This window comes from Macaca fascicularis, chromosome 10, assembly GCF_037993035.2.
Source record: "Macaca fascicularis isolate 582-1 chromosome 10, T2T-MFA8v1.1".
In the NCBI taxonomy this organism is placed as follows: Eukaryota; Metazoa; Chordata; class Mammalia; order Primates; family Cercopithecidae; genus Macaca; species Macaca fascicularis.
The window spans coordinates 20,667,906-20,681,178 of NC_088384.1; the positions used below are offsets into that span (position 1 = coordinate 20,667,906).

The following is a 13,273-nucleotide window of genomic DNA, read 5'->3' on the forward strand; positions in this document are numbered from 1 at the left end:
GTAATCCTAGTGCTTTGGGAGGCCAAAGTGGGAGGACTGCTTGAAGCCAGGAGTTCAAGACCAGCCTGGGCAACATAGCGACATGATGTCTCTACAAAATACATAACTAAATAAATGGCCAGCCAGGCATCGTGGTACATGCCTGCAGTCCCAGCTACTCATGAGGCTGAGGCAGGAGGAATGCTTGAGGCCAGGAGTTTGAGGCTGCAGTGAACTATGATTGCCACTGCACTCCAGCCTGGGCAACAGTGATACCCTATCTCTTGCGGGGGGCGGTACTCAGCTGTTCTGTAGAGAAGACTGTATGTAGTGGGACAATAACAGAGGCAGTGAGACCACTAGAAAGGCATTATAATACTTATAGCAACAGATATATGTTCCCTTGGACAAAGTGATAGAAGTGGAGATAGTTTTAAGGTATATATTTACATGCTAACACCAAGACAATTTAATGACTAACAGGGACTCTGGGAGAGAGGGAAGCTTCGAGAATAACTCTCATGTTCTGGTTTGAGAAACAGAGTAGAGGGTGGTGCCATTTACCATGAAAGGGAACACTGGAGGAAGAGCAGATTGTAAGGAAAAAATGAAGAGGTCAGCGTTTATTATGTTGGGTGAGAGTATCTTTGTGTTAATCAAGCAGGGGACATCCAGATACAGGTGGGCATTCAGATCTGGAGCTCAAGACACGTATCAAGGCCAAAGGTAGGAATCTGGAAGTTATCAACATAGAGTTAGAAACCAAGGCCATGGGAACGGATGAGATTTTTCAGAGTCTACAAGGCAAGGAGACTTAAAGTCAGGAATCTGGGCAGGTGAAGGCCTCTCATATTGCTCTCAGAAACTCATATACCTCTTACACGTTATCCTCTGGGCTCACATGGCATGGGAAAGGGGTAGTTTCCCAAAGGAAAAGTGAAGTTTTTCTTAGAGGGGAAAAAGATAACATTGGGTAGGCAAAACGTACACTATGTGGACATGCATTCTTCAACATGAACAATCTTAATACCTTCACTCAACATAATCCCCTCTAAAGGGAGATCTCCCTCTTAAAGGGAGATAACCTAAAATAATTTCTAGTTATAAGCCTAAGATTTCCGGGTGATGCTCATTCTTCTCTAGTTCTTAACCCCATCTTGATAATCTGCAATTTACGGATTTCCTGATATATTTAAGCATCACCAACACACTCATACACATCAATGAGGGGACACTGCCATTAGAATGGCTCAGCTCCAATGGAGAAGAAATCTGACTGGATTAACTAGCATCATGCTCAAACTTCAGCCAGGAAATGTTAGGGCAGAATACTGTAATGAATAAAGAGGAGAGGGGGAAATAAAATAAGGCAAACGAAGATACAGGTTAGACTACAGATCTTACTTCTCCAAAGGTTATGAGTCTATAGCTGCTATTTATTTCTTCCTCTTTTGACTATACTTTTTTGTTTCATTCAGTCAGGGATTTTTGACTAATAGGGTTACCCAAACCTTCATTCCTGAGATATTTGGAGGATTGGGATTCTCTAAATCTTCTGATATCAGCACTCTATACATAATTTAGTCTCTTTTCTGATTAATACCTTAACTCTCACAAAAGAGACCTTAGTAATGCTACAAATTCAACCAGCATTGTAATTTTGCAATTTGAATAATTAATCTCCAAGTACTAGTTTGGATTTAAGCACAGAGATTCACTTATCCTGGACACAAAAAGACCCTGTATTTTATTCTATGCCCACAGGTCAGTTTCTGGGTTTGAGCTGATGCCCTTCACTTTAAAATAGCTAATGAAGCCAGGCGCGGTAGCTCACGCCTGTAATCCCAGCACTTTGGGAGGCCAAGGCAGGCAGATCACCTGAGGTCAGGAGTTCGAGACCAGTCTGGCCAACATCTCTACTAAAAATACAAAAATTAGTCAAGCATGATTGCATGTGTCTGTAATCTCAGCTACTCGGGAGGCTGAGGCAGGAGAACCGCCTGAACCCAGGAGGCAGATATTGCAGTGAGCTGAGATGGTGTAATTGCACTGCAGCCTGGGCATTGCAGTGAGACACTGTCTCAAAAATATATATACATAAAAATACAATTAAAAAAATAGCGAATGCATCAAAGTAACCATTTTAACTCAGTGGTCCTGGCCTGCTTTATCCACTTTATTATTTTTTTGAGACAGAATCTTGCTGTCACCTAGGCTGGAGTGCAGTGGCACAATCTCAGCTCACTGCAAACTCTGCCTCCCAGGTTCAAGAGATTCTCCTGCCTCAGCCTCCAGAGTAGCTGGGATTACAGGCACCCATCACCATGCCTGGCTATTTTTGTTTTGTTTTGTTTTGAGATGAAGTCTTGCTCGGTGGTGGTCACCTCTCTTAAGAATCAAAGTCCTGGTGGGATAGAACGAGCTTGCATTGCTCAAACCTCAGCCACAGGGCATGAGGCTGGAGTACTATCATCTATAATTCCAGTGACACCACATGAAATACGAAGGAGCAGCTTTCTAAAGGATAAGTGGGGATGTATCATTAAAGGAAAGGGGAAGTGATTTTTGGCAAGCCAAAGCAATGGATGTCCACTATACCTATATTTACATGATGGGGAGAAGAACCTACAATAAAGGAGTAGTCAGCAAGTTGAAAAGAAAATGAAAATTATTATAGCACTTAAGGGAAGAGTGTTTCAAGAAGCTGGTGGGAGTTATCTGTGCTGCTGAAAGTTCAGATAAGATGCATGTGTAATGGATTTACCAATGAAAAGGTCACTATTGACCTTAATTGCAGTGACATCAGAATAATTCAAGGATTTTTTAAAAAAGTGACTTCCCCCTGCTCTCTGCCTAATGTGGATACTGCAATAGAGTCTTGGATTAACATCAGTCAAGAACTAGAATAATCTTTGATCAACCTTAAAATCCTAAAATTCTGGTAATCCAAACTCACTTGAAGGAGACATGCTTAAAAGATTAAGGAATAATTACTGAGCTCTGAGTTTTTCAAACAAGTAAAGGTATAGCAATCTGTCAACTTGAATAATGAATGATTTATATTTAATATTTACGAACATAAAAGTGGGTATTTTTAATCATTTGATAAAACAGGCTCAGTGTTGAATAACTTGCCAAGGTCAAACAGTAAGCACTATATTTAATTTAAAAAATTCTTTATTTAAAATAAAGTTTAAAAGTAATGTGGGTAGTGTAAAATATTAATACAGAAATGTATAAAGTTGAAAGTGTCATGTAATCTACACTGTTCAAAGAAAGCTGTGAATAGACTTTTTTATGCATTTATAAACATAAGCACACACATTTTAAAATGATTTCACACTGTACACTTTTCTATCAGTAGCTTGTTTCACCTAATGTATCATGGCCATTTTTCCATACACAATGAATGTACTTTATTCATTTTAATAGATACAAGATTTTCCTATATGGCTAAACCATACCTTAACCTATCCTTTAACGACAGACATTTAGGTTTTCTATTACTTTCTACTATGTCATTTTTATGCTTCTGTGGTATCTTAAATATTCTCTCAGTTCCTGTTTCATTTTGTCTTCCACTTTGGAAAGTAACTTCAGGGACCATGACCTCTAGTTTAATAAATACTTGGATCTGTCAAGTTTCAAAGTTGGTAGATGTTATCAGTCTGGATTCAATTTCAAGTAATAGAAACCCAACTCAAAAGTAACTTAAGCAAAAAAGGGTATTTATTGGTTCACATAACTGAAAAGTCCAGGGGATATACTAGCTTCAGGCACGGTTGGATCCAGGGGCACAAACGTTGTCATCAGGATTCAAGTCTCTCCATATTTTGGCTCTACTTTCCCCTGCACTGGCTTCATTCTCTACATGGCAGGCCCTGTTGGTTTGAGGTTTTCATCCTACAAAGCTAAAGCACCTCAGTAAAGAGAGCTTCTCCTCCACAGTTCAGATGGATTTGCTGATTGATGAGGTCTGAATTACACGTCCACCCACAAAGCTCAAGATTGGGTCAGACTGTCCAAACCACAGACTGAAAATAGGAAGAGGTGGTTTTAAGAAACATCAGGGAGTTGTTACAATGAGATGGAACGGATGCTGGGCAATTAAAAACTACTGATGTCCAGGATAAGAACAGATATGAAAATGTCTAGGATAAGAACACATATGAAAAAGCTTAATCTCTGCTTAAGAAGCTGAATGGTAACAGCTGGCATGGTTTCTTCCTTGGTTATAAAAGTATTCTAAAAAAACACCATGAGAGATAAGTTTGTCCTGTCCTCAGTAAGTCTGTAATCCATTTGAATGAGATAATAATCAAGTCCAATAGCATACTTCAGATGAAACCACAGTTTCAATACAAGTAAACTCAGTGGTCATGAGTCTGAGAGTCCAACTGTCCTGCTGATGTGAAGCAAGACAACTAGCCTCCTATATCAAATAATTCTGTGAGGCAATTTGAGTCGGTGGTAAATTTTAAGTACAGTAGAAACTGTTCTTTTGCCAGGCTGAACTGGTACAGTTCTGTGTGTACTGGTGAATCGGACTTATTTCTGTACTACTGAAGAAGAGAAATGGACACAGCTTTCGATCTGCTGTATTCCTTCTAGACCTGATAGATGAGGTTCCAGGTGCTGAAAATGATCAAATACATACAGGAATAGAGGCTAACTCTGCACTTAAAAATATCTTTAAAAAAGCTGCTGGTCAAGTAGTATACAACATGGTCCTTCCTGTTGTGAACACTGAGTCCTAGCAGGTGAGGTGTGGGTTGTTTCTATTAAAAATCCTTGTTGTATTGGGCACAAGATAGACTAAAATTGGCTGTAGTCTTCTCAAGGTCAGTGAGTCTAACTGCAGCAACATGTGAAAAGGGCAGGCAAGAGCTGAGTCACGAAAATAGACAAGCAGGGCAGCTTCAGAAAGGCCAGCCATACCAATAGCCAGAATATGATCTGGAAGAACAGGCAGATCAACAAGGAAGCTCTGTAAATTAGTTTTTACCCTGGGTACTCAGGGGTTAATCCATAGGGCTTATTCTGGATACAGTTTTCTGATCTTACAGAGCCAGTCAGGTATATCAGCTTTCAGTTTCTTGCTCATCTGCCAAAGAACTTTCAGCTCAGGAGAAGGCCTTATCCTCAATCAGACTTGAGGTTCTGTTTAGGAGTCTATGCTACATCTGGGAATGACAGGGTCAGCAGAGCCAGGTTTGTCAAAGTTGGCCCTACTTTCTTTGGTAATCAAGTCGTCATCTTTTTTAACTCAGCCGATCTCTGAGAATCATCTTACAAGCAAGCCAAGGCCTCAGATTGGTTGAATGGTGCTGTTCAAAGATTCAGATGAGATCTGAAGCATGGAGACATGGAGATAGTAGGCAAACTCCTAGGTTTAAGTTTTAGGTTTTTTGCTTTTCTAATCACCAATTCTTATATACAATGTATATTTTAGACTCTTGAGCAGATGATCATCTTCATCTTAAGTCATTCATTCTGAATGAGTTGGCAGGATTAGAGGGATTGGCAGTATAGATCAATGTCTTTTTCTGTAAAGCATAGGAAAAATCAGAGAGGAAAAAAGCTGACAATTTGAAGATAGTAGAAAATTGAAGATAATTTCTTCTTAACAAATAATATTTGTATATACAAGCAGGCTAGTCATCCAGATTTTATTTGTTGAGGGTGAGCAGTCTACAGCAACCAGACTTAGGCCTTGTTTGACAAGATATAGAGTGGAGTCATGTAATCACAACTGGCCTAGAGAGAGAGGATATAAACTATCCCCAATGTTTAACCAGTGCATTCATTCGAGTAGCTCAGGATAGCTGGCCTTTAAATTGACTGGGAAGTAAAGGATGAGTTTTCTCATGACACATATCAAAATCTCCTTGTTCAACATGATCCGGTCTGAGAGTCCATAAACTGAATCCTTCCTGCTGAAACAGGTAAGTTGTCTTAATGTCTGTTACAATGCCTGCCTTAAATATATATCATGGCAAGGAATGACGTCAGCTGCTCTGAGTCAGTGTAAAATGACAGTATTAAGACTGTTGTGGTTCCACTAAAATATCCACAAGGACAAAAGCTCTTAAGTCTACTGATAAAATCCTTAGCTGCAGTCTTCATAGATTTTGTTTTTCAAATCAGTCTGTTTCCAGCAAAAGGGTAGGCAATAAGCTATCTGAAATGCCCAGCAAGTAAGCTATCATGGCCTGCTCAAAGGGCCAGCCTCCAACTATCCCTACCACCTACAGTTGGTGGTATCAGACATCAAAAGATTCATCTTAAAAGAACATCTCTCGGCACAAGGCAGAGCAATTAAAAAAAATCTATTATTGGCTAGAAGAAACTTTTCCAAATGGTTTCACTTTAAATCACATGGGGGGGGGGGTGTTCAAAGATTGTCTCTTGAAGATCAACTGTTAAAAGTGAGCTGAGTAGTCATAATAATTCTGGAGAATAGGCAGATATGCCAGTGATGAAGAAAAAATAATTGTTTTTTTTTTTTTTTTAAGGTTATTAGCTCATTTATCTTGGAAACAGTAGTTAAACTGAATAAAAACCAAGGGGCAATATAACTGCTACTGGTTGAGTCATACAGTGATGTGTAGTTTGGAAAAGATGATGATAGATATTGAGCCCCTTTAGGAAATGTTGCCAGTATTTGAATTCGGCTTTCATAGTTATCTCTTGTACACGAAGTAGAGTACCATGGCTGACAACAAGAGGTCAAATGTACAAGTTGCTCTAATATGCCCTCAATGAGGCACCAGCTTCAAAACCCGCTTGCTGGCAATTCAGGTATCCATGGAGGGTCAAGACTTCAAAGTCATGTACTTCAAGTACCAGTAGAGCATCTGGTGTTTGTGAAAGAAGTTGCTTAAGGGAGTCTGTCAGTGTAGGGTGCATAGAATTGTTCTCTGGCTATATCCCATTCTAGGAATCACTGGATATCCATCTGGAGTGGAGGGCTGTTAATCTAGGTTCACTTGACACCACTTTCAGCCCATGATCATTCCTGGGGTCAAAGACATGCCTGTCTTCTTGCACTTTTCTAAGTTCACACACAGTATTTCTAAGAATGTTCAGCATCAACTGAACATGAACTGTGCTGAGTGGAGGTACAGAAAAGATTGGAATGCCATTCAGGTCGAACATATTGCTGTCTGGGGCAGTGGTTTTCAAACTGTGTTCTGGAGAGTTCAAGCTGTTGTAAGGAAGTCCCCTTAGGTGTCACCACGGTGGTAAAGGAAGATAGATAGTTGTAGCAGGCTTCAGGCCCCTACTCTTGCTTCACTGCTTCATCCAGAGCAGCTTCACTTTTACTCTGGGCTTCTGCAGTTTTCACTCAAAGGGCTTCATGGCCACAAAGCCTTTGGAAAACCAATGATCTAAGAATATGTCGGTCACAAAATGCTGAAATACAAAAAATAGGTCACAGAAAGCAGAAACTGTAAGCAAAGCCTGTGGTAAACCAAGGTGTTTTCCTATTCGTTCCCTAATATGGACCACATTACAGGTTGGAGTTAGAGCTCATCGGCTATAAATTTTGATTGCCTGCAATTGGGCTTGTAACTATCAGAGAATAAGGCTAATGATTTTCAGTTGCAACAGCACTGGGGTTTTTGCCCAAGGTTGCAGAATGCATCCAATTCTTTGTAAGTATTACTCCAAGAAGTCCATGGCTGGATGACTTCTCAGACGGTGATAAATCTGAAGAAAATATCTCCTTAACCCTTTTCTCCCCTTCCCAACCTCCTTAACCCACCTGAGATGCAATGCCCTTGAACTAAAGTTATGGTACAATTCTAGGGACACAGAAGTATATTGCTAAATGTCATAGAATTTATCCAATTTGGGGTGAATTAACTTTCCTCCATTCCTTTCCTATGTCTCCCCACACATCTTCTAGAGATTCCCTTGACAGAAAATAAAGGTAATTGTCAAGATGCAAGACTCTCAGATGACAGAGACATACTAATTCAAGCAGTTAATAACAAGGTATGAGAAAGGGGGATTTTGAAGATGCTGTTTATTCTGGGGTGTCCAGGGCAATCTGTTGGCAATCAGGAAGCACTGGCTATACTGCTCTAAAGCAGTTTCTGCATTCCATTAGATGGAATGATGCAAAAAATACCCTTTTGTGTTTGATTAAACTTAGGACACAATGGGTTAAACAGCAAAATGGAACTCTTTGCTACAAGTCTTTTTTTTTTTTTTATTAGACTTCTGAATTTAAGCACGGAAGCAGTAGTAATTTGCTGCGAGTCTCCTGAGATCCTTTAATACACTACACCTCAATGTAGACTGGCGGAAGGGACATGTCTTACATACTTCACTATCTTAGCAGGTAACACCTTTCTCTATGTCATATTTATACACACACACACAAACAATACTACCTTTAAAAAAACCCAGGTGGCTCATTTTGTGTAAATACTAGTTGGCAGAGATAGGACCATAGATAAGCTTTTAGGGCCCAGGAGTATTAATGTCTTAAATGCCCTTAAACCATGGGATATTGCCATGGGATTCTGGTCTAGATGTAGCTATCATGTGATCACACTTAAGACATACTATGTGACTAGGGGCACCAGGAAGCTGGAAAATTTCCTGAGGTTCCCAATACCCAGTCATTTTAACACTGTGGGTAATTCCAAGGAGAATACTGGACTGGGAGTCAGAAAACCTGGCCTCTACCACTTTCACAGCTGTGTCACTTTCGATAACTGCTTAAGTTTTAAAATTTACATTCCCTCACTTGCAAAGAGAGATTATAATTCACTCTTATTTTGACAATTGAGATAAATGTATGTACAAGTGCTTTGAAACTGTAAAGTGCATTATAAACAGAAGGGATTTACCATAGAGGTTCTACCTTGATGTATCAAGAGAAGCCTTTTCTGGAATCTGATGCAGCCTTGTGAGATGCTTAGGTAAGGGGACTCCTTGGTAGAATTTCTTACATTTGTGTAAAAAGTTCTGGTTCCTGAGTAATTCCAAAGAAGATGCTATGAGGAGTTCACTGTGCCTTTGATTTGATCCCAATGGGTCAGAATATGTTTTCTCATTCAGTAGGCTACTACAGGATTTGAAGTAGAAAAAACAGGGTCCAGTGACCTTCATGGGATCCTAGATGTTCATGAATTTCAATCATTTGAGATTGTGGGGTATGGTCCAATGCTGCTCTCAAAAAGATGTTCCCTTTCTTCAGAGAGCATTAATAACTAAAAAATCCCCTGGTCCAAATTTATTATGTGTCTCTGAAGGCTTTAACTGAAGAAATGAAATGCACACTCATGGAACAAACTAGGCCTTTGTTGTGATAAAACAGCTTTAGCTATTTGGCTTGAGGACTCTGACTTCACTATAAAGGGCTGTGCTGAATCTGGGTAGAACAGGACAGGAGTGGAGGTAAAGGCCACATCATGATGGCTGAATGCCTCCTGGGTCACAGTGGTCCACTGGAATGGGTGTCTTCTTCAGTAGTAAGGTGGTAGGAATCATCTCGGGCAAAAATCCAGGTACCAGGTCTGTAGGCTGATGGAATAGCACAGGGAAGGTAGTCAGAAGGTCCAGGTGAACACTCAGCAATCAGGAGGCACAGGACTAGAAGGGGCAGGGACAAAACAGGTAAGATAACAAATGCATGGAATTACAAACACAGGACTCTAAGTGGGTCTGCTGTCAGCACATCAGTAGCCTGATGGCTGTTAATTCTTGATGAGCCTGGCTTAGGCAAAGACAAATGATAAATGAAAACAAACAACAACAATCCAAAAAAGAACACACAAAAGCCTGATTAACACTCTCAACTTGTGGCAACTGTCTCAGTGAAGCAGCAAACAAAAACTAAGCCTCATACTTTGGGAAACTAATCTGATTGGATTCAGGGTGCTGGGCATTTTTTGGTGGGGAGAGGAAGTGGCTCCACAAGTGGCATAAAAAGAAGTGAGATTTTAAATTTATATACCAACAATAAAACAAAGGAGATAATTGCCCCTCTTCCTCTTCCAATGCCTTCCTCAAATTGTCTTATGACCGTCTCCTTTTAAAAAGCTGTCCTTTCACCTTAACAAGATTTCATCTCAAGTAGGAGAAAATAAGGTCTTGGTCCTTCTGTATGTAACACCCCATTCAATATATTGGTTTCTCCTTATGTCTGAGGGCTCCCTGGATCAAAATTTAGAATCAAAAAACATTAAAACATAAAGAAACATGACCCATATCTAGCGACTTTTCTTCTCATTAAGAGTAATTTTAGTTATCACACAGCAATTAAGAAAACACTGAGTGGTTATTCTGATAGCCTGCTCTCTAAACTCCTCCTTCCTAATAAATGTTTCATGGTATGTTGTGGAGTATGTGGGAAAGATGCACTAAACAAGGACTCTGCTTTCAAGGAGTCTGCTATCTGCAAAGACAGAAAATGCAGGCAAGTAACTATTTTACAGGATTCTGTATACAGATAGAGGATACATAACAAAATGTCATAAAACTTAAAAGTTCTATTCTGGCTAGTTAGGAGACTCATGGAAAAGAGACCATAAGAGTTGGATACTGAGAAAATGGCAGTTTTGACAGATGAAAAGCCAGAGAGGAGCATTTCCAAAGTAGAAAGAGAGTATGAACAAAAGTGCAGAGATGGTAAAGAAAAAGGCATTTTGGAAAATGGCAAGTACCATAATTCACTTTGGATGGAGTGTCCTCAGTTTCCACTGAGGGTCTGGACAGAAACTCAGGTCTTCTAATTCCCAGTAACAGTGCTGGTGGTAGTGCTTGCTCAGTCGTTGTCTCTTTTCTCACAGCAAGGTCAACAGTCCCAAAATTCAAAAATAAAAAAAATATCTACCTCCAGTGTTCCTGCCACATCCCGATAAGCTCTTTCGGGTTCCAAGTCCAGTTCTTGAAAATCTGGAAATCTGGAGTCCACGGCTGTGGCTACACTGAAAGTTATCTGCTCCAACTATTGTAGAACACTGTAGTGAAATCTTTTCAACCTCCAATCCTGGACATCTCATGTTTTGCCACAGAATTTCAAGCTTTGAGTTCCAGTTGTTTTTTTTCCTCCTTTCTGCTGAGGAAAGCATCTTATCACCACAGTCTTAAGAGTCTTTTGAGGTACATCCAGATTTAATTACAAAAGAGCAAAAAGACCAACACTTTTTTCCTCCAAAACAGTCATTTCTCTGGAAGTGAGATTATTTGTCTCTGCCCTTTAGGAAAAGGGAATAGTCAATTGATTTTTTCAGACATTTGAATGAAATAGCATAACCGGCTAACATCTAATCAGACAAAATACACTTAAATGTGTTTGTGTTCACTTGCTTAGGGCTGTACCACTCGGTGAGCACCACTCCACAAAACGAAAATGTTTGAAATCCAATTGTTCAAACATTTTTATAGTGTTTGTTGGATAATGGCCTAAAATTTGATAAAAGCAGCTGACAATTAACAAAGAAGCAAAAACTAGCATCTTGGACATCTTAGTATTACACTTGCAAGCAATTAGAACACAAGGAGGGCCAAGGTTAAAAAGTTAAGCTTTGAATCACTTCCAAATCTACTGATTTTGAGGTTCCGCAGTAGTTCTAACAAAACTTTTCAGAGAATGTTAACCTTCGATTAAGAAAGAAAAAAACCCCAAACATCTTCAGGAATTCCATGCCAGGTACAGTCTCTTCCAGTGAGCCCACTTGCTAAAAGTCCACGTGCACCATTAATTAGCTGGGCTTGGCAGCACCATGTGAAAAGAAGCCTATTCACCACCAACCACACAGACTAGACACGTAAAGTAGGATCAAGTAACGGATGACAACCATGGTCATGGAATATGGTCAATGAGAGTCAGAAAGGTAGTCAGGCACCGGTACAAGCAGCAGAAAAAAGTTGCCGGGCCAAAGATTAAATAGGCTTATTTAAATAGGATGCTACAGAACACATCCACTCCTAATTGCAGCTGCTTTACACTGGGTGCCATTGTACCATATGCATCAGCCACCCTTCAGGCACCCCATGGTGAAAGAAAAGGATTCAGAATAGAAGCTAAGCAGGGGACTGTTGTTACCCCGAATATCCATTATGCATAGAAACAGCTCACATATCCCAGGGACTCAAACAGGGGCTTCAAATTGGTTGTGAAGGGTCCCAAATGACATCTAGGCCTCAGTTTCCTCTCTGTAGCATAAAGAAATTGTGATTTTTAACTCTTCTGGGTCACAGCCCCCTTGGAAAACTTGCTAGCGATGGAACATCATTCCCCTAAAACGCACATTCCCACAAATTCCCATCATTCCCCCAAACCACACATTCCCACAATTTCAGGGAGTTTGGGGATCCCCAACTCCAATCCAAGGTTTCCAGGTTCAAAACCCAAGGATTGGGGAACTGCTAAGTTTTCTTACAACTCAAAAAAAAAAAATACAAACAATAACCATCCTTTACGTACACCCACGCTTTAGAGTTTACAAAGCGCTTTCAACCCCACACACATTGATAGGCAGAGGAGGAAACTGAGGCGCAGAAAAATTACAGAGTGACTCGCCTAAGGTCACTCCGCCAGCTGGTGGCTAGGCCCGGAAGCAAACCCACCTCTTCCGACTCCGGAGCTCGTCTCCCCACCCCGGGGCTGCCGCCAGAGCTCCCGCCCCTCACTAAGGCGGCATAAGAAGGAAAAGGCAAAGTAGAAATCCCACAACCAACCATCCTCCGGCCCCCTCCTGCCCCCCCAACTGGGTCCTTGCAGGCCCCGAAGGGTGGCGCCAGGCCTCCAAGCCGGCCCCGGCCACCCCCGCCTCCCCGGCCGCTCCAAATCCCGCGGCCGCTGCCGCCGCCGCCTCCCCCGGAGCGGGGCGGAGCAGCTGCCCGCCGCCGCCGACCACCCGGACGACTCCTCGTCGAATCGCAAACGCATAGGCCGCCGCCCGAGTTCTGCGTACGAGAAGAAAGACGCGGCGCGAGCGCCAACGGCCACCGGGCGCGCGCCGCGGCGGCCGGGCCTGCGCCCCAAGAGCTGGATGCCAGAGCAGGAGAAAGAGCCGCCAACCGATCGCTCGATCGACCGCACGCCCGTTCCTTCGCCCTACCAGACCCGGGAGGGGGGGAGGGCGCGCCAGGGCTTCTTCGAGTTAGGGGCCTGACTCCCCGGCGACGAGACAAGATGGCTCCTCCGGTCCGCACCGCAGCTACCGTCCCGGCTGCGTCGCTCGGCCCGCCCCCGGTACTGTTTCTTTAAATGGCGGAGAGGGTCAGGAAAGCAGGAAGAGAGGCTCACGCTCTCACGTGACAGGGGCGG

The 13,273-nt window shown here is 41.8% G+C and overlaps 1 protein-coding gene and 1 long non-coding RNA gene across 3 annotated transcripts; both read right to left on the bottom strand.

Annotated features, from left to right (window-relative positions):
- Nucleotides 1-3,686: 3,686 nt before the first annotated feature.
- LOC101865869 (uncharacterized) lies at nucleotides 3,687-9,216 on the bottom strand. Of its 2 annotated transcripts, none has more exons than XR_012418839.1 (2): nucleotides 8,858-9,216; nucleotides 3,687-7,395 (listed from the first exon to the last, which is right to left on the bottom strand). It is a non-coding gene; the product is annotated as an uncharacterized lncRNA (long non-coding RNA). The 2 variants fall into 2 exon arrangements; XR_010578385.1 differs by having other exon boundaries at nucleotides 8,844-9,216.
- A 1,553-nt stretch (nucleotides 9,217-10,769) lies between these two features.
- TUG1 (taurine up-regulated 1) lies at nucleotides 10,770-13,106 on the bottom strand (the record flags this gene model as incomplete). The annotated part of the gene is made up of 1 exon (XM_065521782.2): nucleotides 10,770-13,106. A coding segment is annotated over one exon (474 nt), but the record flags the coding sequence as incomplete, so codon positions are not given.
- Nucleotides 13,107-13,273: the final 167 nt, after the last annotated feature.